The sequence below is a fragment of the Aspergillus chevalieri genome, chromosome 1, assembly GCF_016861735.1.
Source record: "Aspergillus chevalieri M1 DNA, chromosome 1, nearly complete sequence".
NCBI classification, from domain to species: domain Eukaryota; kingdom Fungi; phylum Ascomycota; class Eurotiomycetes; order Eurotiales; family Aspergillaceae; genus Aspergillus; species Aspergillus chevalieri.
In genome coordinates, this window is record NC_057362.1 from 2,117,465 (window position 1) to 2,136,728 (window position 19,264).

At 49.6% G+C, this 19,264-nt stretch overlaps 10 protein-coding genes across 10 annotated transcripts; 4 read left to right on the forward strand and 6 right to left on the reverse strand.

Moving 5' to 3' along the window:
* Positions 1 to 365: 365 nt before the first annotated feature.
* Positions 366 to 2,628, reverse strand: ACHE_10762A (RMD1 family protein; the record flags this gene model as incomplete). The annotated part of the gene is made up of 3 exons (XM_043282875.1): positions 366 to 601; positions 687 to 2,487; positions 2,575 to 2,628. The coding sequence occupies 3 exons, from the start codon at positions 2,626 to 2,628 to the stop codon at positions 366 to 368; spliced, it is 2,091 nt and encodes a 696-aa protein (XP_043131882.1).
* Positions 2,629 to 3,683: 1,055 nt separating this feature from the next.
* ACHE_10763A (uncharacterized protein) lies at positions 3,684 to 5,849 on the reverse strand (the record flags this gene model as incomplete). The annotated part of the gene is made up of 1 exon (XM_043282886.1): positions 3,684 to 5,849. One exon carries the CDS (start codon positions 5,847 to 5,849, stop codon positions 3,684 to 3,686), a length of 2,166 nt encoding a protein of 721 aa, XP_043131883.1.
* A 2,142-nt stretch (positions 5,850 to 7,991) lies between these two features.
* Positions 7,992 to 8,378, forward strand: ACHE_10764S (uncharacterized protein; the record flags this gene model as incomplete). Its single annotated transcript, XM_043282897.1, has 2 exons — positions 7,992 to 8,031; positions 8,101 to 8,378. 2 exons carry the CDS (start codon positions 7,992 to 7,994, stop codon positions 8,376 to 8,378), a joined length of 318 nt encoding a protein of 105 aa, XP_043131884.1.
* Positions 8,379 to 9,757: 1,379 nt separating this feature from the next.
* ACHE_10765A (uncharacterized protein) lies at positions 9,758 to 10,198 on the reverse strand (the record flags this gene model as incomplete). The annotated part of the gene is made up of 1 exon (XM_043282908.1): positions 9,758 to 10,198. The coding sequence occupies one exon, from the start codon at positions 10,196 to 10,198 to the stop codon at positions 9,758 to 9,760; it is 441 nt and encodes a 146-aa protein (XP_043131885.1).
* Positions 10,199 to 10,307: 109 nt separating this feature from the next.
* On the reverse strand, positions 10,308 to 11,417 carry ACHE_10766A (uncharacterized protein; the record flags this gene model as incomplete). Its single annotated transcript, XM_043282919.1, has 1 exon — positions 10,308 to 11,417. The coding sequence occupies one exon, from the start codon at positions 11,415 to 11,417 to the stop codon at positions 10,308 to 10,310; it is 1,110 nt and encodes a 369-aa protein (XP_043131886.1).
* A 160-nt stretch (positions 11,418 to 11,577) lies between these two features.
* ACHE_10767A (uncharacterized protein) lies at positions 11,578 to 12,042 on the reverse strand (the record flags this gene model as incomplete). Its single annotated transcript, XM_043282930.1, has 1 exon — positions 11,578 to 12,042. One exon carries the CDS (start codon positions 12,040 to 12,042, stop codon positions 11,578 to 11,580), a length of 465 nt encoding a protein of 154 aa, XP_043131887.1.
* Positions 12,043 to 12,118: 76 nt separating this feature from the next.
* On the reverse strand, positions 12,119 to 13,093 carry ACHE_10768A (uncharacterized protein; the record flags this gene model as incomplete). Its single annotated transcript, XM_043282941.1, has 1 exon — positions 12,119 to 13,093. The coding sequence occupies one exon, from the start codon at positions 13,091 to 13,093 to the stop codon at positions 12,119 to 12,121; it is 975 nt and encodes a 324-aa protein (XP_043131888.1).
* An 833-nt stretch (positions 13,094 to 13,926) lies between these two features.
* On the forward strand, positions 13,927 to 14,328 carry ACHE_10769S (DUF4396 domain-containing protein; the record flags this gene model as incomplete). Its single annotated transcript, XM_043282952.1, has 2 exons — positions 13,927 to 13,987; positions 14,036 to 14,328. 2 exons carry the CDS (start codon positions 13,927 to 13,929, stop codon positions 14,326 to 14,328), a joined length of 354 nt encoding a protein of 117 aa, XP_043131889.1.
* Positions 14,329 to 14,746: 418 nt separating this feature from the next.
* ACHE_10770S (putative acyl-CoA dehydrogenase) lies at positions 14,747 to 16,693 on the forward strand (the record flags this gene model as incomplete). Its single annotated transcript, XM_043282964.1, has 1 exon — positions 14,747 to 16,693. One exon carries the CDS (start codon positions 14,747 to 14,749, stop codon positions 16,691 to 16,693), a length of 1,947 nt encoding a protein of 648 aa, XP_043131890.1.
* An 896-nt stretch (positions 16,694 to 17,589) lies between these two features.
* Positions 17,590 to 19,201, forward strand: ACHE_10771S (cation diffusion facilitator family transporter; the record flags this gene model as incomplete). Its single annotated transcript, XM_043282975.1, has 9 exons — positions 17,590 to 17,671; positions 17,731 to 17,780; positions 17,850 to 17,894; positions 17,950 to 18,097; positions 18,159 to 18,239; positions 18,296 to 18,396; positions 18,463 to 18,694; positions 18,743 to 18,822; positions 18,887 to 19,201. The coding sequence occupies 9 exons, from the start codon at positions 17,590 to 17,592 to the stop codon at positions 19,199 to 19,201; spliced, it is 1,134 nt and encodes a 377-aa protein (XP_043131891.1).
* Positions 19,202 to 19,264: the final 63 nt, after the last annotated feature.

Consider the following 19,264-nt stretch of genomic DNA (forward strand, 5'->3'; position numbering starts at 1 on the left):
GTTTGTGCTTAGTATATTATAGACTTGCTTTTTTGTTGATTACTGCTTTTGTTTCTTTGCTTTTGTCATTATTATCTATACCTAATATTTTTCTGGTTTTTTTTTTGCTTTCGTTGCTGTTGCTGCTCTCTATATTAATACCACGTCTTGTACATTCATGCATCCTCCCTCTGTATGATAGATAGAATTGATAATCATTTACACATATTGATGCAGTTGCCATCCTGCTATACCTGTACTTGATAAAACCATAGAAAAGGTATTCTGGTAATATAGTGTCAAGTTAATATATGTACATAACTACCCTGATACTAAAGACAACAAACCACCCTTGAACACCTAACTAGACCAGACGAAGAAAAAAACTAATAATTCACCCTCAACCCCGTAGAATTCGAATCCGGAATCGCAGGACAATTACATGCGCCCGCGCCTGCACCTGTTGACAAATCCGAATTTGACCCTAGCCCGAAAGCACGCGCGACAACCATACCAGCGGACGAGGACGACGAGGATGAAATCATACCGAAACGCAAAAAGACTTCTGACGTTGTGACGAGGATGGAGATTATGATCAGGACGATGATGATCCAGGTTTGGTCTGACTCGTTATTAGCTTGATTCTTTCCCTTTTATGTGAAATGAATGGGTGATAAGGGAAGGGAGGGGGAGAGGAAGCGACATACGAGAGGTTCTATTGTCAGCAATCGAGTCGGACAGAATCTCTGCCAAATCCAGAAACACGCGGCAGCGTTCATTGAGGACCTGAATCCGTGGCTTGATCTCCAGATACTCCCGAACAGCAATGTACAGTGGGTATAGTGTTGGTTCGCTTTCCCAGAAGAAATTGGGCACGTCGAGCATATTCGAAGACAGGTTGACTTCTACTCGACTCTTGAATAGTCGTCCGAGGATTCTGAAGACTTCTTCTCGTTTCAGGCCTAGTTTTCCCGTGATGGCTAGACGGCGGGGCACGTCTTTGGCTTCGGCCATTTGTCGTGCCATGACTTCTTCGAAGAAGCACAGTTTGGTGCTTTGGGCGATGCCGTGGCTGATTGCGAGTTTGATCATGTGGTCGCCGTTTCGTAGGGTGATCATGTCGTTGTACACGCGCGGCCGCGAGATCTCAGTTGAGTATTCAAAGTGGAACTCTTCCGTCTCGAAGTCTTCTTCCTGTAGGGGCATGGTGGCTAGTGGGATTGGGCTGCCTGTCACAGAGGATGTGGCGAAGGCAAGATCGGCTAGAATGTCTTTTTCTTGCTTCTCCGTTAGGTTCCAGAAGACGACTACGCCGTAGCTGAAGACGAACATTTCTGCTACGTCGTATGCGAGACGGGCGGCGGCAGCGGTCATTGAGGGTGTGCTTGTTGTTCTTGCTTCTGTTGTGGCTGTTGGTCTATCTTGAATGTCGCTGGGGGAATGGTGTTCGTGGCTGGTGCTACCCGGTGCACTCGATGGCCGCTCTGGCGTATCCGTTCCTTCTTCCATCCGGTGACTCTCCTGGTTGACATTATGGATCAATCTGTCAACACTATCAGGAGTTTCCTGTTCATGTTGATGCAAATCATCCTCCACATGGCGCATGCGACCCCCAACTGAATGCTCTTCCGCCTCCATGTTAAATTCATCATGATAATCGCGCAGCTCATTCCGCTCGATCTCCTCATCAAGCAGAGACTTGCCTCCCGGTTTCTTCACCATCGGACTACTCCGCAGTCGATACCCATCATTCCCCGGCAAAAGTGGCAAATGGTACGCCGTGTACAAACAGTCGTCGTACAGCTTTGTCCGTCCTCCATGCTGCTCCTTGACAAACGACGCCAGCGAGCTCATCTTATATGCCTGTGCCGTACAATAAGCCGTAACACGCGCCAGCTTCTCTGCGCGACGAGCCTTGGGCAACCGCTCCGCATAGCTCTTCGCCCTCTCCGGCCCAACCTTGCGACGACGCAGTAATTCCTCTTCAGCCAGCAACGGCGCAATATCATTATCCACCCCAAAGTCACCACCAAGTTTCTTCTGCGTCAATAATTGCTGCCGTATCCGCTCCGGATCCCAGCCCTTGTCTTTCGCAAGTCGCTCGACCAATTCCTCATCCACCGCTTCGTCGTCGTATTCGTCTTCTTCTTCATCAACATCACCTTCTTCTTCCATCTGCGACGTCTCCGGAAGAAGGACCAGTTTCTCGCTGAGTTTCGTACTGCGCGGAGGAAGACGCGGTTGCGCCGCGAGTCGACCGACCGTCCCCGACGAACTGGCCGTTCCGCCATGGATTCCTGCACTACCTGAACTTCCAATTAACCCCCCGGCGGCTGAGGCAAGACGCGAACGGGGACGAGAGCGCGTGTTCGGGAGTGGATGGCGCTGTTGCATGGAGGGGACATCGGAAGCATATTGGAGGACATTATCAACGGTGATGAAGCGGGTTGATGGGGAACGACGACGGCGCTGTGGATTTAGCGGGTGTTGTTCGCGCGAGTCGGTAACCTATACCCAAACGCACGATAAGCCATATTGCACAGAACCATTGCGTAGAAATGAAGAAGAAAAAAGAAAAAAAAGAAAATCACATACCAACACCGTAGGACTTCTCTGGCCAACCCGGCCGCGAGGACGAGAAGACGACATGGGCCTTGACGTCAAGTCTACCGGGATACCCCTCGACTAAACAAAAACGAATTATAATACTGCTTGCCAAACCGAGACCCGATTGCTATGATTGCTTCGCCCCTCAACTGCAATCCCAGTCCAAATGGCAACCACTTATGACGGGCTCGTCGAATGGAAAATCGTCCGGGACGCAACGGAATTGAATCAAAACACCGCTTGTTCTTTCCCCCCCCCCTGTTCAATTGTCACTGGCGGAAAGAAGCAATGACGGCCAATCAGTATGAGATGATGCAGCTGAGTGTCAGAAATGCCACCGAGCGGAGTTGGTGGTCCCTCGCATCAAGTTGCTGGTCTGGTCTGGATGTGCTACGCTTCCAAAACGGATTAGGTCAGCACTGGGCTTACCGCCTTTGTTACCGCTATCAAGATAACGGCACTAAGCCTGCTGCGGTCTAGCGCCATAACGAGGAATGACGTCGCCCAGCAGTCGGACGCAAAGCCGCGGCGTAAGGGCTTGGTAATGATACAATACGCGTATGTAATGACAATGACGGCACTATTTCCAATCCCGGACACTCGGGAGCCACGTGCACATACCGGACTAGTCCCAAAATGGCTTAGTGAGTGGTATCTGGGTTAATCCGGGGTAATAATTCGTAACAGTACGAGCATATTCCAATCACCTTCCAAGCCGGAATTGATCATAAATGCAATTAGATTCAGTAAAATTTCGAGTTTCTATGTCCTAGCAGTAATGACAGATGCTAGATATCTATGCAAATAATTATGCAAATGCTCTGCTGTAGCACGAGGGGGGTCAATATGCAAGAAAATAATCCGAATAAACCAAAAAAAAATTAAGAACTCAATAAAAGGACAGAAGCCAATTTCCAGGGAAAAAAAAAAAAAGGAACGCCAACGGTAATTGGGTCTGTTGTTTCCTCATGCTGTGATGCAATCCAATAAGCTGAAAACAAAAAGGTGTTATGATATGAATGCAATAACTCAGAACATGGGTCATGTCCCGTCCACGATGAAAAATATTGGGTGCATGAAAATCAGTAACGGCATTGTTATCTTCGTAGCTCTTCCCGGAGCCGTCGATCCTCGTCCCAGATTTCTTTCTTGGTTCGTTGAAGGGATGCGTGCTGTCGTTGTAAATTATCCAGTTCCGCCCGCGGAGGGTCTGGATGTCTTGCCATCGCCTCGTACAACGTACGGTATTTAGCATAACGTTGCTTGAATCTTTGCGACTTCTCACGCAGTTGTCGGCGAAGCAGCTCATAGCTCATGGGCGGTGAGGCGCTACCTGTACTGCCGCTGGAAGTACTTGGGGCTCGCCGGCGTTTATGCTCCAAGCTCCCGTTTGTAATGGTATGAGTTTGACGAATTGAAGGCCGTTCCGCTTCCGCCTTGCGCTTCAACGGATTTGTCACCGGCGTCGACTTGACAGCACCATTAGTTTGAGCAGCTTTGGGGGCGCTGGTGGCGGTAGCCTTGGGTTGTTGTTGTTGTTGGTGTTGTTGTTGTTTCGGTCGCGAGATTTGCGAAATCAGAGGCGAGGAAGAAGAAGAGGATGTGCCGGAAGGTGGATGATTTTGACTGGAAGAACGACTATGGGTACGAATCTCAGATGCATTGGTCGGGGGCGATGAACCAAGGGGTGACGGCTTTTGGGGAGAGTTGGATGCCCGAGACGATGGCGGCTTCTTTAATGCGGTAGTCTGTTTAGCGGGATGCGGGTGAGGGTTTGTTGTGGTATCAGCCTTAGGTAGAGGACGCTCCGACTTTTCTGCTTTAGAAGGCGCCGGATGTTTGGTTTCCGGAGCATGAGATACGTCTCGTTTGGCAGCAGGCTTCGGTTGTGTCCTCTCCGTGGCATCCGTCTTCTCCCGCGTCTTATCGGTCATCGCTGGGACATCCGGCATTTCTGTGTCTTCGTCCTCATCTGATTCGTGGACATATTCTGCCGATTTGACCTTGGCATCCGACTTCGCGGCGGGCTTGCGCTCAGCCTTCTTGGTAACACGGCCGGTCAACGTGCTGTTTGTAGCAGTCTTGCCTTTCGCGGGAGCCTTCTTGGCAGCTGCCGAGTCCTTCTCGCCTGTCCGTTTTTTCTGTGTAGTTGCGGTCTTCGCGCCGCTAGTACTGGCCCTGTCGGTCTCATGGCCCGTCATATCACCATCCTTGTCGTCTGCTTGGACTCGGGATGTGGCAGGCTTCTTGATAGGCCCCGTCGACAAGTTGAGTCGCGACAGACACTTGCCTTTGCCCCGTTCTTCCCTGGGTAACAGCATCTGCCATTGTTTGTCAGAGCGAGAGATGCGCATCCGATCGAAGGCGGAGATGGCATTCTCAATGGCTTCCTGCCGGTCTTCCTGAGACGGGTAGGGGAAGTTCCACACATCAAGATCCTTGTAGGCTTTGTCTTTGAGGTCGAATTTGTCCCGGTTGAGTCGGTTCTCAACACCATACTTCTGAGTCAGGACCGTGCAATCATCGAGGGAGGCGCGGGTCACGCCGGCGAGGAACTTAACGGAGACGGCGCGGACGGCGAGGAGGTGAATGAAGGGGACCTTGAGGGCATCGAGGCGAATTCGATCTTTATTTTGAGTCGCGGGGGCGGAAGTAGGTGTGAGGGTAGGGATAGAGGCCGGGGAACGGGAGACGCCCAGGCCAGGACTAGAGGAGAGAGAACGATTGGCAGATGATGTTTTGAGGAGGCGGTCCTTTTCCCGTTCGACCTTGCTGGCAGGAGTGCGTAAAAGACCAGAAGGCTTCCCCCGAAGAGACTTGACTTGATTGATGTCATCAATAATGTGCGTCTTCTTGGACTCTTTTCCTTGCTCGTAAGCATTTAAACTCTGCTCGAGGTTGGCCAATGCCTGATCGGTGGCCGCAGTGGCCTCCCGGGCCTTCTGGACCTCTAACCTATGGCTCAAAACACCAGTGAAATATGCGTTCTCTTTGTCGGAGGCGGATCCACAAGTGTAGATCTCGGATCGGTGAGCCTCGGGAGTGGAATGGAAGTGCTGGGATTTGGAGCCGTAGTAGAGGGTTTGGTGTTTTCCAAAACGTATTCGAGCCGATTTATTCTCGCGCAGCGACTGTATTAACTCATCGACGGTGTTCTGAGCCAGATTTAACCGCATGACATTGGTTGGTCTGGTTGCAGCGTCGGTACCTGGGGCCTGTCTGCAGAGAGACAACCCGGTCTCGGGGACATCTAGGGCCGACATGACAAGGACAGGAGGTGATCGTTTTCTCGTGGGAATTCGTCGGAGGGGTGTTCCTGAGGTGGATACAGGAAAGGAGAATTGACGGTTGAGGTAGGAGAGGAAGAGTTCGAGAACCGGGGTAGGAACGGATGGCAGCGTGACCGCTGCAGGTTCACCGGGTGAATGCACGGAAGGAGCGAGGACCGTCTGCCATATAAAATCGGCGATCAAGCAATGAAAATGAAATTATGAGAATTGCATGCGGAATGGCAAGCAGAAAAGTTTTGAGTGCCACCAAGTCCCATTGCAGAACAAGGTCAACAAGTGGTGGACGAGAGCAGAGGAAGTAGTAGGGAGGGAGACATGCAGAACAATGGGAGAAAGAGAGAACAAAGAAAGAGAGTGAGAAAAGGACGAGAAAGAAGAGTGGTGATAGAGATAAGGGAGGAGAGAGAAGATGGGAGAGAGAATGAGGGGAAGAGGGAAAAGAAAGAGAAAAAGAAAAGAGAGAGAGGCGAGAGAATGAGAGAATGAGAGATGATTGCCAAAAGGAACGGCAAGACTGAGAGCAAGGCGGCTTCAAAGCGGAGAGCCGTATGTATGGTATTACCGTACGTCGCACAATACAGACCTACTCTACAATACACTACTACAGTGTACTTGTATATAAGTAGCGCTATTCTACTCTGTACAATTCATACTAATCCTGCTGATACAATAGATTGGCCACAATGTATCATGCTATTCTGGGCGCAGTAGTGGCGATGCAGCAACATCATTATCCCAGCAAGTATGTATGTACGGTTGTTCCTCAGCCCACTGGACAGAGTACTTGTACCTACTTGTAATACCTGATACTAGTTCGAGACCGTCGTCTGGGCTGTTACATTCGCCCATGGGATGATTGGCTCTGGTTCTGGGAGACCCCTGCCATCAATCTGACTTCATTTGTGTGCGCCCCTCTACTGTGTACTGAGCGCTCTGTACAAGTCTGTATAAACAACTGGAAACGCCCATTTTGTCTTATTTCTTTTCTTCTCTTCATTAATTCAGTACTGTAACCTCTGGTAATAATACCGTACAACACTGCGACGGACGCTAAACCACCTCCCCCGCTGGGCTGGCCAGTAGGAAACAGAGATTAGAGTCTGGTGGGTCATCCGAGCCTTTTTCCGAAGTCTTGACACCCCATAATTGGGATAAGATCGGCGTCTGGGTAAGGAATAATCCTTCTTGGCGTATTACCGTACGTATTCTATTTAGGGGCGCAGTAGAGGCTGAGCAGAGTAGTTATGGAATATTCCTGTAACTATGTATATAATTATATGTTAGAGAAAAGACGAGCACAAACTGATATAAGTCATACCTTGCAGGTGAGGACTGTTGAAGCGAGATCAGCATCAAATAGATCACCTTATCGTGGGCGGAAGATCATCCCGTTCTGTCCAGTTTCACAAGAGCTGCTGCTATTGACGGAATACTCCGTCCACACTCAGATCGGTCACATCCCCAGAGCTGAAGCAGAGCTGAAGAAAAACAGGCCATAAAATGCTAGTTGTATGAGGATCTCCCCGGTCACTTTACATTCAATATTTACCGACTTAAGGTTACTGATCTCGAGGATATACTCTGCATGTAACTCGATCTATTGTACTGTACGGAATATGCACACATGACCCATGTACTTCCGATGGCTGGCTGAAATGCGCAAGGTTCCCTGCCACTTTTATTTTAGTATGGAGTACAGAGCACAGAGTACTGTGGAAAAAATCAAGAACATACCGACTTCCATGCTATATTAATTCAGACACTAGTCCGGTCTAGTTCCAGACTCCCTGCTGATCAGTACCTACTTGAAATACTGGTAAGATGCCGTTTCAATCCATGCTGAGCCACGTACATACAGGTACAGCTAGTTAAGGGCGGATGACAACCAACAAACCTCACTAGTGCTACGGGATATCGAAACAGCCGCGCTACGCCTGAATTTGCACGCTCCACGGCTTAACCTTATGGCGGGTTACTTTCCGCGGTTACTGAGAGCTCGATTATGATACTGGATACCGACCGTATGATCGGTATTCCACTTCGATCAAATGGAGGTCAACATCGCCCGGGTAACACTAAGAGTACATACTACTGTGTCTACAAGTAGTCAATTCCATGCAATACATCGAAAATAGTATGCTCGTGTGTTGGTCAGGCATGCATCCGAGAGTCATGAACAATAGGAATAAATACCCTGCATGAACATGGCTAATACCGACAGAAGAACAATCGGCAGTCGGGAATCTTGACGAGCGGGATCGGGAAATACCGCTTGTTGCTGCACAAAATCGCGGACAGCAAAGTGCTGGAGGTCCAATATTATCCCAGAGAACGTTAAGACAAAATCCGAATTCTCGCGGGGACAATATCCGTCTCAATGAGTCTCTCAATGCGAGCTGCATCGGAGTGGACCGCGGTGATTACTGTGCATATGTAGATATGTCCGCTGTTTCGCATCTCTACCAACAGCTATTTGTACAAGTAGGAATGCTTTTGTGCTGAAAATCAGTCAGCATTTCCCTCATGTGACCGAAGCACATTTTCAAGGTACGCATCGGTCAGTGATTCCGTTGCCTTGATAGGCCAATCAACGCTCGCGCGTTTGGACTTTGAATCATGCAGTCAAGTCGGCCGGGTTGAAACAAATTACATGGATGTATCTTACAATCCGTACTTTGTACAAGAACATTACTTGATGGATAATAAAGTTGAGCTATAATGAGGGGCTTCACAAACATGCATCTGGATGCTTTGGATACCCTCAAGTCAGTGATCATGAGACTTTTCACATTGATAGCCTGTCAAAGATACAGGCTGGTCAAAGGTGACTTGAGACAAACACAACAAGCTTCTTGCAGTGTGCTATCCAAATCATGTGTATCAAACCCAATTCACACCCAAGAACAAATGGACGAGTACTCTCCTCTAACAGCTACACAGCATTACTCGCAGGAAACCATCCAATAGCCCATTACATGTAAGGAGCATGCCATACTTTGTGATGGCCTGGTCACGTTGGTTGACTATCATGTGAAGCAGAGTGTCATGTGATGCAGTGTTGTTTGCTTTATTGATAGTTTGCAGCGCTACCTTCTTTCTTCCTTCCTCATGTCAATTATTCTCGTCGATAGCTACCCAGGTAGAAACCATGAGCTGGATGTTCCATTATCCTAGCTGAGCCCGTGAAAATGGCCAAAACACCAACCAGAAATAGAATCTGGACACCAGTGTTGAAATGCATAGTGGTTATCACTATCAGGGAAGTTCAAAAGCCTGTCTTTTATGATTCATACAGGATCAAATGCATTGATTGGAAAGAAGAACTAAACTGATAGATGTTGTCACTTTAAGTGTCCACAGGCACCCAGGCTTCAAAGATCAAGATATTCAGCCATGCTTGGCCACTGGAATTCCGCTTCAAGAATGGAAAGTGTTCAAATCATAGCGGCAGTACCGCCGCTGTATGACCACTGTGATTTGGCTACCGCGGCATCTTGAACCATGTCGGTCAGCTGGCGGTACTGTGGCTTCGGTAACAGAGCCTTCTTGTGCAATATTTTACTAGTTAAAAGAGTAATCGCAGCAAAACAAGTATCATTGACATATAAACCCACCTAACCAAAAACTATCTTCTTTTCAAAATATGCTGCCATGTGACTGCTAAGACGATTCAGTTAAGCTGACGGTTTCTTCGACTGGAAACCCACCAACGGAATCCGAGTTCTCATCAATAAACTACTACAAACCACACTAACGCTGCTCAACGCCATAGCCAAAATAGACCAGACCGGATCCAGCCGCACATGGCTCCCATTGCTGACAATAGGATAGAAAACGCCCGCAGCCACCGGCACAGCAAGGCAGTTATACACCAACGCCCATCAAGTTAAACTTGATCCGTCGGAACACAACCCGACTGAGATCGATAATGTAAGCAAAGACCCAAGACACGAAGTAACCGAGACAAATTCGGCAGAGGAGATAGCAATGTCGGAGCCGGATCCAATGGCAATGCCCACGTCGGCGACTGTCAGCGCCGGGGAGTCGTTGATTCCATCGCCAACCATGGCTATGAGCGCGCGTTTGGAGGTCGTTCCTGTTCCATGGAGGGTCTTCTGGAGGTATTGGATCTTGTCGGTTTTTTGTTGCTCGGGTAGGACGCCAGCGATGATGTTCTCAGGTGGAATTCCGACGGTCTTGCCTATTGCGTGTGCAGTCGTTGGGTTGTCGCCGGAGATCATCCATACCGCAATCTTTCGATCCCGTAGGGCTTGAAGTATATTTTTGGCTTCTAATCGGACGGGGTCGGCGACGGCCAGCATTATGGCAAGTTCCCATGGTGCTGTGCTCGTGGTTGAGTCAGGACGGGTTCTTGCAGCAACGAGGACGACGGATTTGGCTTCGCGCTTCCAAGTGTCCAGTGTTGCAGCATTAAGAAATTGATACGCTGTGACCATGCATCAAGGTCTCATTTCCTACAATGACATCGAGTCGCATTGAGTTCGTGCCAGCAGTGACTGGAAATGAGCCCTTCATCCCCTTTCCCGGATTTTCGACCACCGCAGTAGCCCGGAGGGCAGGCGGGTTCATTGATGTGGCAAAGGAAACCATCGCTCGCGCAATAGGATGGCTACTGTTTTGCTCGAGATCCAACAACGCACCCCAGACTCTGTCGATTTCTCCGCCATATGGCATCTGGTAACCAGTAACTGCCTGCTCCCCACCCTCAGTGATTGTCCCTGTTTTGTCGAAAACGATGCAGTCGAGATGGCTCGCTTCTTGAAAAGCCTCACCACCGCCCTTGACCAGGATACCATGTTTGGCCGCGAGACCACTACCAACAAACAGAGCAGTCGGAGCAGCGAGGCCGATACCACAGGGACATGCCACCACGAAGACAGAGATTGCGAACTGCAGCCACAAAAATGGCCAGCCCCCGACGTTATTGTCCATCCAGTCTTCTGGCAGCCTGCCTGAGACCCCAAGACTCAACCAAATGATCCAATCCAGGATAGAAATTAGGGTTATTGCAGGTACAAAGACCCCAGTAATCGCATCTGCAACGCGCTCAATGGGAGCTCTCCGGATTTGTCCTTGGCGAACGGCGTCGATGATCTGGTCAAGCATCGAGTCCCCGGACCGCCGGGTGATTTTCATGGTGATGACGTTCGCCTGGTTGATCGTTCCCGAGAAAATTTCGTCGCCGGCTTTTTTGGCAACGGGCTTCGACTCTCCCGTCAGACTGGACTCGTCGAATCGAGATTCGCCCTCTACCACGATCCCGTCGTAGGGTGGAGAGGCCCCATTCGCAACCCGGACCACATCCCCAGGTTCGAGCTGGTCAATCGGGATTATAACATTGCCGTTCTTTGCGTCGCGGTCGACGAGGATAGCTTCTGTGGGTCGCAGCTTGCTGAGCAAGCTCACCGCGTCACCCGCCTTGGCTTTGCTGTATGCCTCGAGAAGCCGTCCAACCATCAGGAACATGGTCAAGAAGACGATAGCATCGAAAAACGAGTTTTTTCTGTGTCGAATGGCCATTATCGACAGGTCGAGAGGCATTGATAGCCAGAAACGCAATCGAGGAGAGATACGCGATCGAGGTTCCGAGAGACATGAGCATATCCATGCTTCCGAAACGGTAGAATCGGCGGAGAATTGGCGTCTGGCTACCAATTCGCTATAGTGCCTTGAGCTCTGATCATGCGACGGTGGAAGATGTCCGCAGCGAAGTAGACTGGCGTAGAGGTGAGTAGCAGAGCCCACTCGATTCGGGTAGCCTGGCCAGACCACATAGGCTCTTCGAAATATTTTCGGCCGGACTATCCTTGGAGACCAGAGACGTGTACACTACACCGATGATAAATGTTGGGATGGCTGAAAGCACAGCCAAGATTAGGCGACTCGCAATCTGCCACTGCTGTCGGCGATGCATCGCGTGCGACCGCTCTTCCAGGGTCGGTGGATGGTAGATGGACACCGTAAAAGCTTTGTCGATGTCGGAAATGGTGCAAAGGATGTGCCGAACGGTAAAATGGGGAGCTTCTGGAATGTAGCTCACCGTGAGCTTATAAGTTTTCTCGGTTGGAGGGTCGGTCACCTCGAGCCGGTCTGAATAAGTTTCCACGGCTTCTAGAACTCTTTTCGGACAGTGTGTACAGTGCATACCGTCTATCTGAAGGGTAACCAATTGCCTGGGGTTGCATTCGCCCTCATCGACAGAGGAAGCGATGTTTTCGATATCACTGAGCGTCGCAGAATAACCGAGACTGTATGGTGTTGACAATCTGCTCCAGATGGCCCTCTCCTTGAAACTCCACCATCCCGCTGCTGGATATAAGGTTAAGGTTTACATCAACCTTTGTGATCCAGTCATGATGGTTCAACGTGCCCGTAACCTTCCCAACACAGGAACTGCAAGACATGCCACCGATGGCGTACGTGTCCCGCCAGATATCCGCTGAAGCGAATGTTGGCTTGCTCTGTTCCGGGGGCTGGACCTCTTCCCTGTCAATCAGTTCTGCATTGTATCCAGCGTCTTTGACAGTCCTGAGAACCTCATCCACGCGAAACCCATCCAACAGGACAACAGAAACGCTGCTGGTTAGCAGGTTGACATCTGCAGTTCGGACCCAAGGCTTTTCCTGTATCGCAGCGGCGATCTTGCTCACGCATGAGCTGCATGACATGCCGTTGATAGCCAGCATGATTCGAGTTAGTGAGCCGGTGCAGTGGTCGGTGTTGATGGATGTGAGGTCGACATCACTAGAGCTAGCGGATATAGTGGTCTCTGAGCTATCCTTTTTGGGCAGAGCCTCGACTTCAGTAGAGCTCGAAACGCCAGAGGGTGGTCCTTCCTGGCGCAAAGCACATTCATCGCATTTTTGAGCATGCAGCTTCTGTAAATCCGTTTTGGGGGGGTTCAAGCGCGAAGCGTCGTAGAGTTCCAAATCTTCGGAGTCGCTGGGAGGCAGCACGCTGTCGATCTCGAAAGCGGCATCTGCGAGAGCACGGACTATCCGGGAGGGACTGAGCGTATCGAGGTGGACGATCTTGATCTTACGCAGCACAATCGAGGTCGATATAGAAAGTGGAGGTGGATAAAGAACGGAGAGCGTTTCTTCGATATTAACGATACAGGACGGGCAGTGCAGGTTGTTCACCAGGATGGTCGTTTGCCTCGATCCAGGCGGGCGTTTATGTGCATTTGGTACCATACTGTGCCAGGATAGCTTTGAAGTAAAGTCCAAGCCAGTAGATGAAGGTAAATAAGACAAGTATATGAGATGAGACCAACAGAGAGGGACGTATGGAAGAGGAGGGTTTAATAATTCCCTCGGCTAACCAAGGCCTCTCTTCTAGCTTTGACGAGAAGCCTCCCTGGCATAAATGACTCTTCTTTTCTTCTTTCTGATCCCTCTTTGCACCATTTTGTCCCTTGCCACTTGACACATACCCGGGAACGGAATGCGCCATTTGTGCGTTTTGTATCCTTAGGGACATCCAAGATGGTTCTGCAGTATGCGACGGAAATTATATTTTCTGTTTCAAGTTAGTTTCCGCTGTGGGTCAATGGATGTCATTCGGTCTAACGCTATGGAGAGATTATCGATATCAGAAGCCCGAATCGCCGTTTGCGCGGTTTTTGCCTCTTTTCTTCGCCGCCCTTCCTACTACTGCTTCTTTAGCCAAGGTGTGCTTATTATATATCAGTAGAAAGTAAGATATTGGAAAGACACAGGGACTAGATTCCCCAATCTCTACCAACATGTATCGAACGTGTCGTTTAATTTGCCCCCAAAAGGGTGTTCCCCTACGTCCTACCTCTCTTCACTCGCGGCTTCTCTGTTCCTCGTCTCAACTCCAAGTTTACTCCTTAAATCAGCACAAAGAGTCCCCTGCAACCCAAGGTGTAAGTTGCCATAGCCAGAAAACTGCAGCATCTTCTCCTTGGCAACCCCAGTTCTGGGCCCATCGCTCCACATGGAAACGAGCTGGTATCAATACATTGCGCTGCCTGGTTGGTTGTACAGCTGGTGACTTTTCCACCATGTGGCTGCTTCAAACGGTTTATCCGGAGCTTGGGATGGGGGCTATCATGGCTGCATCAAGTACCTTCCCTCGCCTCTAACATCCCCCCACATTATTAACTGTTGTAGTGGCATCCGGCATCACCACCTCGATCATCCTCGAGACGTCCCTTCTCCGGCTAGGAGCTGATCGGCTCTCGTGGCCGACTGCCGCTCGTACCGCGATGGGGATGAGTATGGTGTCAATGTTGGCGATGGAAGTAGCAGAGAACGTGGTTGACTACCATCTCACTGGTGGCGTGGTAGACTTTGGACATTTGCAGTTTTGGCTCGCAGCTGTGGTATCGATGGGAGCTGGGTATTTGGCTCCGTTGCCGTATAATTATCTGCGGTTGCGGAAGTATGGGAAGGCTTGCCACTGAGCACTTGGGTCATGAAATGTTTTTCATAGAAGACCACCAGCTATATCTGAAGGGGCCCGACAAGCGGCTTTTTGGGACTGTCATAGGAGTGCTAGTAAAAAGACAAATACTTGAAATTCTGCATTCGCCTCAACTTCGGGTTTGAGGATGTTCAGCCATGTGCCAAATGGACATACTGCTCCCTGCATTGGATAATCCGTGGATCTTCACGTCGCGTCCATTAGAATTTCCATGTTTTTATCCGAGAGGCCAAATCTCTGGTGGACACCCCACCGATGTCGTTCTGTTGCATAATAACCTCGGCCGTAAAAGGCAAACCTCGGTTGCGGAGACATAAATGAAGCTCGCCGAATGCTGGCATAGAGCTGCCATTTTTCATTGTCGCATATTATTTCGCATTTTGCAGCTCAGCGGAATCATGGAAACTCAGAAAAAACCCTCGTCATCCACGGACGGGTTCTTTCAAGTTTTACCCGATGTGCCCCCTGCGTATACACACGCCGATATTCAGCAGCAAGGTTCCCATGCTGTATCAGATGATACAGTCTTTGCGAGAATACTGGGCTTATATCTTCCAAGGAAATCTGATCAAGTGGGTACCTCTATTCACAAGCTTGGTCGACGCGCCCTCCATCCGTCAACCCTACGTCTGGCCACCGATGCCGAGATAAATCAACCCGTTCTCCGGCCACTCACCACGTTCGGTGAAGAAAATCGGATCGATCCTCTATGGACAGGCGAAGGCTGGAGAGAACTTAAAGCGATCGGACAAGAAGAGGGATTGGTCGCTGTGGCGTATCAAAAGGATAACCATACATGGAATCGACGGGTTCATCAGTTCGCGCTGAACCATGTTTGGAGTAGTAGTGCTGCCATGACTGGCTGTCCCGCGTCGATGACGGATGGAGCGGCGAAGTTGCTGGCGGGGCGCTTGGATGACCCTGACGGTGACCAACCCGGGCGCAGCGGGGTGCTTCGTGAGGCATACCGGCGACTGATATCGAGTAACCCTAACGAGGCCTGGACGACTGGGCAGTGGATGACCGAGCGTACCGGCGGGAGCGATGTACGAGAGACAGAAACAGTTGCGCGACGGCTGACTGCGGAAGAATTGTCCCGAGACATGGAGTCTGGGCGAGAGCTTGACGCTCACGGTATGCCGTTGGGCCCATGGCGTATTGATGGCTTCAAGTGGTTCAGCAGTGCAACAGACTCGGACATGACTCTTATGCTAGCCCAAACGGACGAGGGGCTTAGTCTGTTCTACACACCCACGCGACGCCGCTCCGGTAAGCAGAACGATGCGGGCGAGCTAAATGGAATTCGAATTCAGCGCCTTAAGAATAAACTCGGTACCAAGTCTCTGCCTACAGCTGAGCTGGAATTGAAGGGAGTCCGGGGCTGGCTAATAGGCCAAAAGGGCAAAGGTGTGAAAGAAATTGCTACGGTCCTTAACATCACTCGACTGTATACCGCAGGCGGGTCTGCTGCGGGTTGGGGCCGTGGTCTCGCAATATGCCGGGCGTACACTCGGGTCCGCAAGGTGCGAGGGGCCCTCCTTCAAGAAAACGCGCAACACACTCGATGGATGGCAAGCGAAACCATGAAGTATTGGGCGGCAATGCATTTCACGTTCTTTAGTGTTGCATTGCAAGGCACTGTAGAGCAAGACTGGGAATCGATGGTTCGCAACACAAAGGCCGCCAACCTAATTCCACAGGATAGCACCAAGGCGGCAACCCTTCTTCGACTTATCACCCCAGTCATGAAAGCTGTGGTCAGTGTCAATGCGGTACACGGACTACGTGCTTGTATGGAGTGTCTTGGGGGGGTTGGCTACTGCGAAAACAACGAAGACGGTGGCCTACTGAACATTGCGAAGATATTTCGTGATACCGCCGTTAATCCTATCTGGGAAGGAACAATTAGCGTGATGGCGGAAGATGTGGTTCGAGTCGTTACTGATAAACGTCTTGGAGGGGGGAAGGTGGTCGACACGGTTTTTGCGGAATGGGTGAAGGATGTTCTCAATGTCTGCCAGTCTAAGTTCGGAGAGGAGTGCGCTGTTGTGCAGCAGATACTTGATGCTTTGCGGGAAATAACAGGTAAACTCAGCAAGGAAGAACTCTTGTGGCGTGGAAGGGAACTTCTTGAGCATGTGGCCGCAATCGTGTGCTCCTGTCTGCTCATGTATGATGCATCTTCTGATGGCGACGGCATTGCGACAGAAGTTGCCTCTAGGTGGACGCGTTCCAAAGCCCTTCAGGGTACCCGAATCGCTTCCAAGGGCACAAATTGGCTTCACGAATCTGCCATTGACAAGAAAATATTCATGGGCGAGACCACGCTGCTCTCGAAGATCTGAAATGGTCAATCATAATTCTCAATTTCAGGATCTATACATAAGAGATATATGCCGGAAAAGCGTAATAAAGAAGCACATTATATAGGACAACAGCATATACTCGAAAGGAATTCGGTTCTTAGTAATTAGATGTTCAATATTGTGCTGATGTATTTGGATGGCGGAAGAAATAAAGTGCATCATGTCACTGGCGTTGGCTTCCTTTCTTTCAATGTCTAACTCTTCCTCAAGCACAACATCGGCCTATCTCATTCTCCAGTCCTTACGAGTTATCGTCCAGGATGGCTGTAAATAAAAACAGTAAGTGTGTATGTACATGGTTCTTTTACCCTTTATTTCTAACACCCATACAGGCTCATCGATTTCAGCCCCAATGTCCATTATGGTACGCAATCTTGACTATCCTGAGCAACACCAACACGATCCAAATCCGTTGCTCCACCATTCCCTGTGCAGAGTGTCTTCCTAGCGTCCTGGATATAGCTGGTTCATTGACAGTTTCCGTCGCATTGCTCTTTGGCGATGGATCCATCTGGAATGTATTCGAGTGCCATTGATATATCTTATCGACAACTGAGAGAGCCATGAATATACCTTCTCGATATCTGATTGTACCAACAGAATTGTATTTGCGTGCCCGTCCTCGAGCATCCTCTATACGTGCTATGTTGTGTTTACAACTTGTCGGGGCGCTATTGCAAGTACTTCCGTGCTCCGAAAAGCGGTCCCGAGACGGTTCTTGTGCTTTCCTTAGAGGGAAGGTATATTTCCGGTCTTGTGTTTCTCGGAGCGGCGATAAAAACATACAAAAATTCCACGAAGTACTTATAGGATGAAATGTTCCCTGCGCAAAAAGACATGCTTATCTACATCTGTCAGAAACAAAAACCATACGAATGGCGTTCAAAATCTCTCGAGTTCAACGACTGAGTGCTGTGATCGGGATCTCCCTCAGCTTCTTTGTGGCAGAGATATCCGGTAAGCGAATCTTGGACTATGGCCATTGTTGAGCAAACTTCGCTGATATTGTATATCAGTCGGCTTCTATACGCATTCTCTAGCTTTGATAGCGGATGCATTTCACTACGTATATTAATCAACCTCTGGTCAAACGCCTGGTCGCCAAGCCTAGACGCTAACTAGTTGTCGCACCTAGTTGAATGATTTGGTTGGGTTCGTTATTGCACTCGTGGCTGCAATTGTATGTCTTCTCCCTATTACTTGAAAACAAACTGTTTCATCTCATTCCGCATTAGATTTCCGGGAAGCATAACCCTCCAAAAACTCTGACATATGGATGGCAACGGGCACAACTGCTGGGCGCCTTCTTCAACGGAGTCCTGTTGTTCGGGCTAGGAATCAGCGTATTTCTTCAGTCAATTGAGCGGTTTGTGTCATTACAAGGTTCGTTCGGAATTTACGAAGCCGTCTTTTGAGCCCCAGTCTAATGTGTCTGAATAAACAGAGGTTGAGAAACCGAAGTTGGTTTTCATCATGGGAGCCATTGGCTTTGGTCTCAACATAATAAGCATTCTGTTCTTGCATGGTGACTTCTTCTTGTGGCTTCTGCGATTTAGTTCGACCTGGCTGAGCTTGGTGCAGATCATGATCATGGCCATGATCATAGTCATGATCACCATGGCGTGGAACACGAAGTTGCCCCCCCTGAGAATTTTGATTCGGTAGGGTTATTCGACGAAAAGGTTGGCGTTCTTAGATCTATTTCTTCATTGCTTCAATGTCAGTAAAAAAAGACTGATACCCACCAGCACCTTCACCATAAACACTACGATGCGTCCAAGACCGGCCCCCACTGTCCTAAGCGTGACCTAGCTATGATGGGTGTCTTGATCCATGTACTTGGAGATGCTGGAAATAACCTGGGAGTTATGGCCGCAGCATTGGTGATCTGGCTGGCTCACTACGGTGGAAGGTATTATGCAGATCCGGCGGCGAGCATGGGAATCGCATTGATGATTTTGGCCTCTTCTATTCCCTTAAGTGAGCATTATGCCTTCTCACAACCAATATAGCACTAACAATATATAGTCAAAAAAGCTGGCCTCATCCTGTTGCAGAGTGCTCCGAGTGGGGTAGACCACGACGATGTGAAGCATGACCTGGAAAAGGTAAGCGCCATTCTCTTTACACGTTCCCGAATTCGTCTAATCTTGATACCTCTTCTGGCTATAGGTACCAGGGGTTCTCGCCGTTCATGAACTCCATGTCTGGCGGTTGAATCAGGCTAAGTCATTGGCATCCGTCCATGTCACTTTGTCCGACGATGATATGTCCACATTCACCACTGCTGCTAGAACCATCAATGAGTGCTTCCATGCATATGGAATACACTCAGTCACCCTTCAGCCTGAGATTCTGGCGAACCTGAAAAATTTGTCCACCGTGGCCAGTGAATCTGCTATGAGTGAAACGAGCATCGCGAAGACCGCAAAGCAATGCCAAGTTGTTTGTGGAAGCTTATGTCAAAATCTAATTTGTTGTGACTAGGGGAGGACCGGTCGGTTGTATGGAGGCCATGCGCTCGATTATGATCAGTCTGTGAGGTGGTTG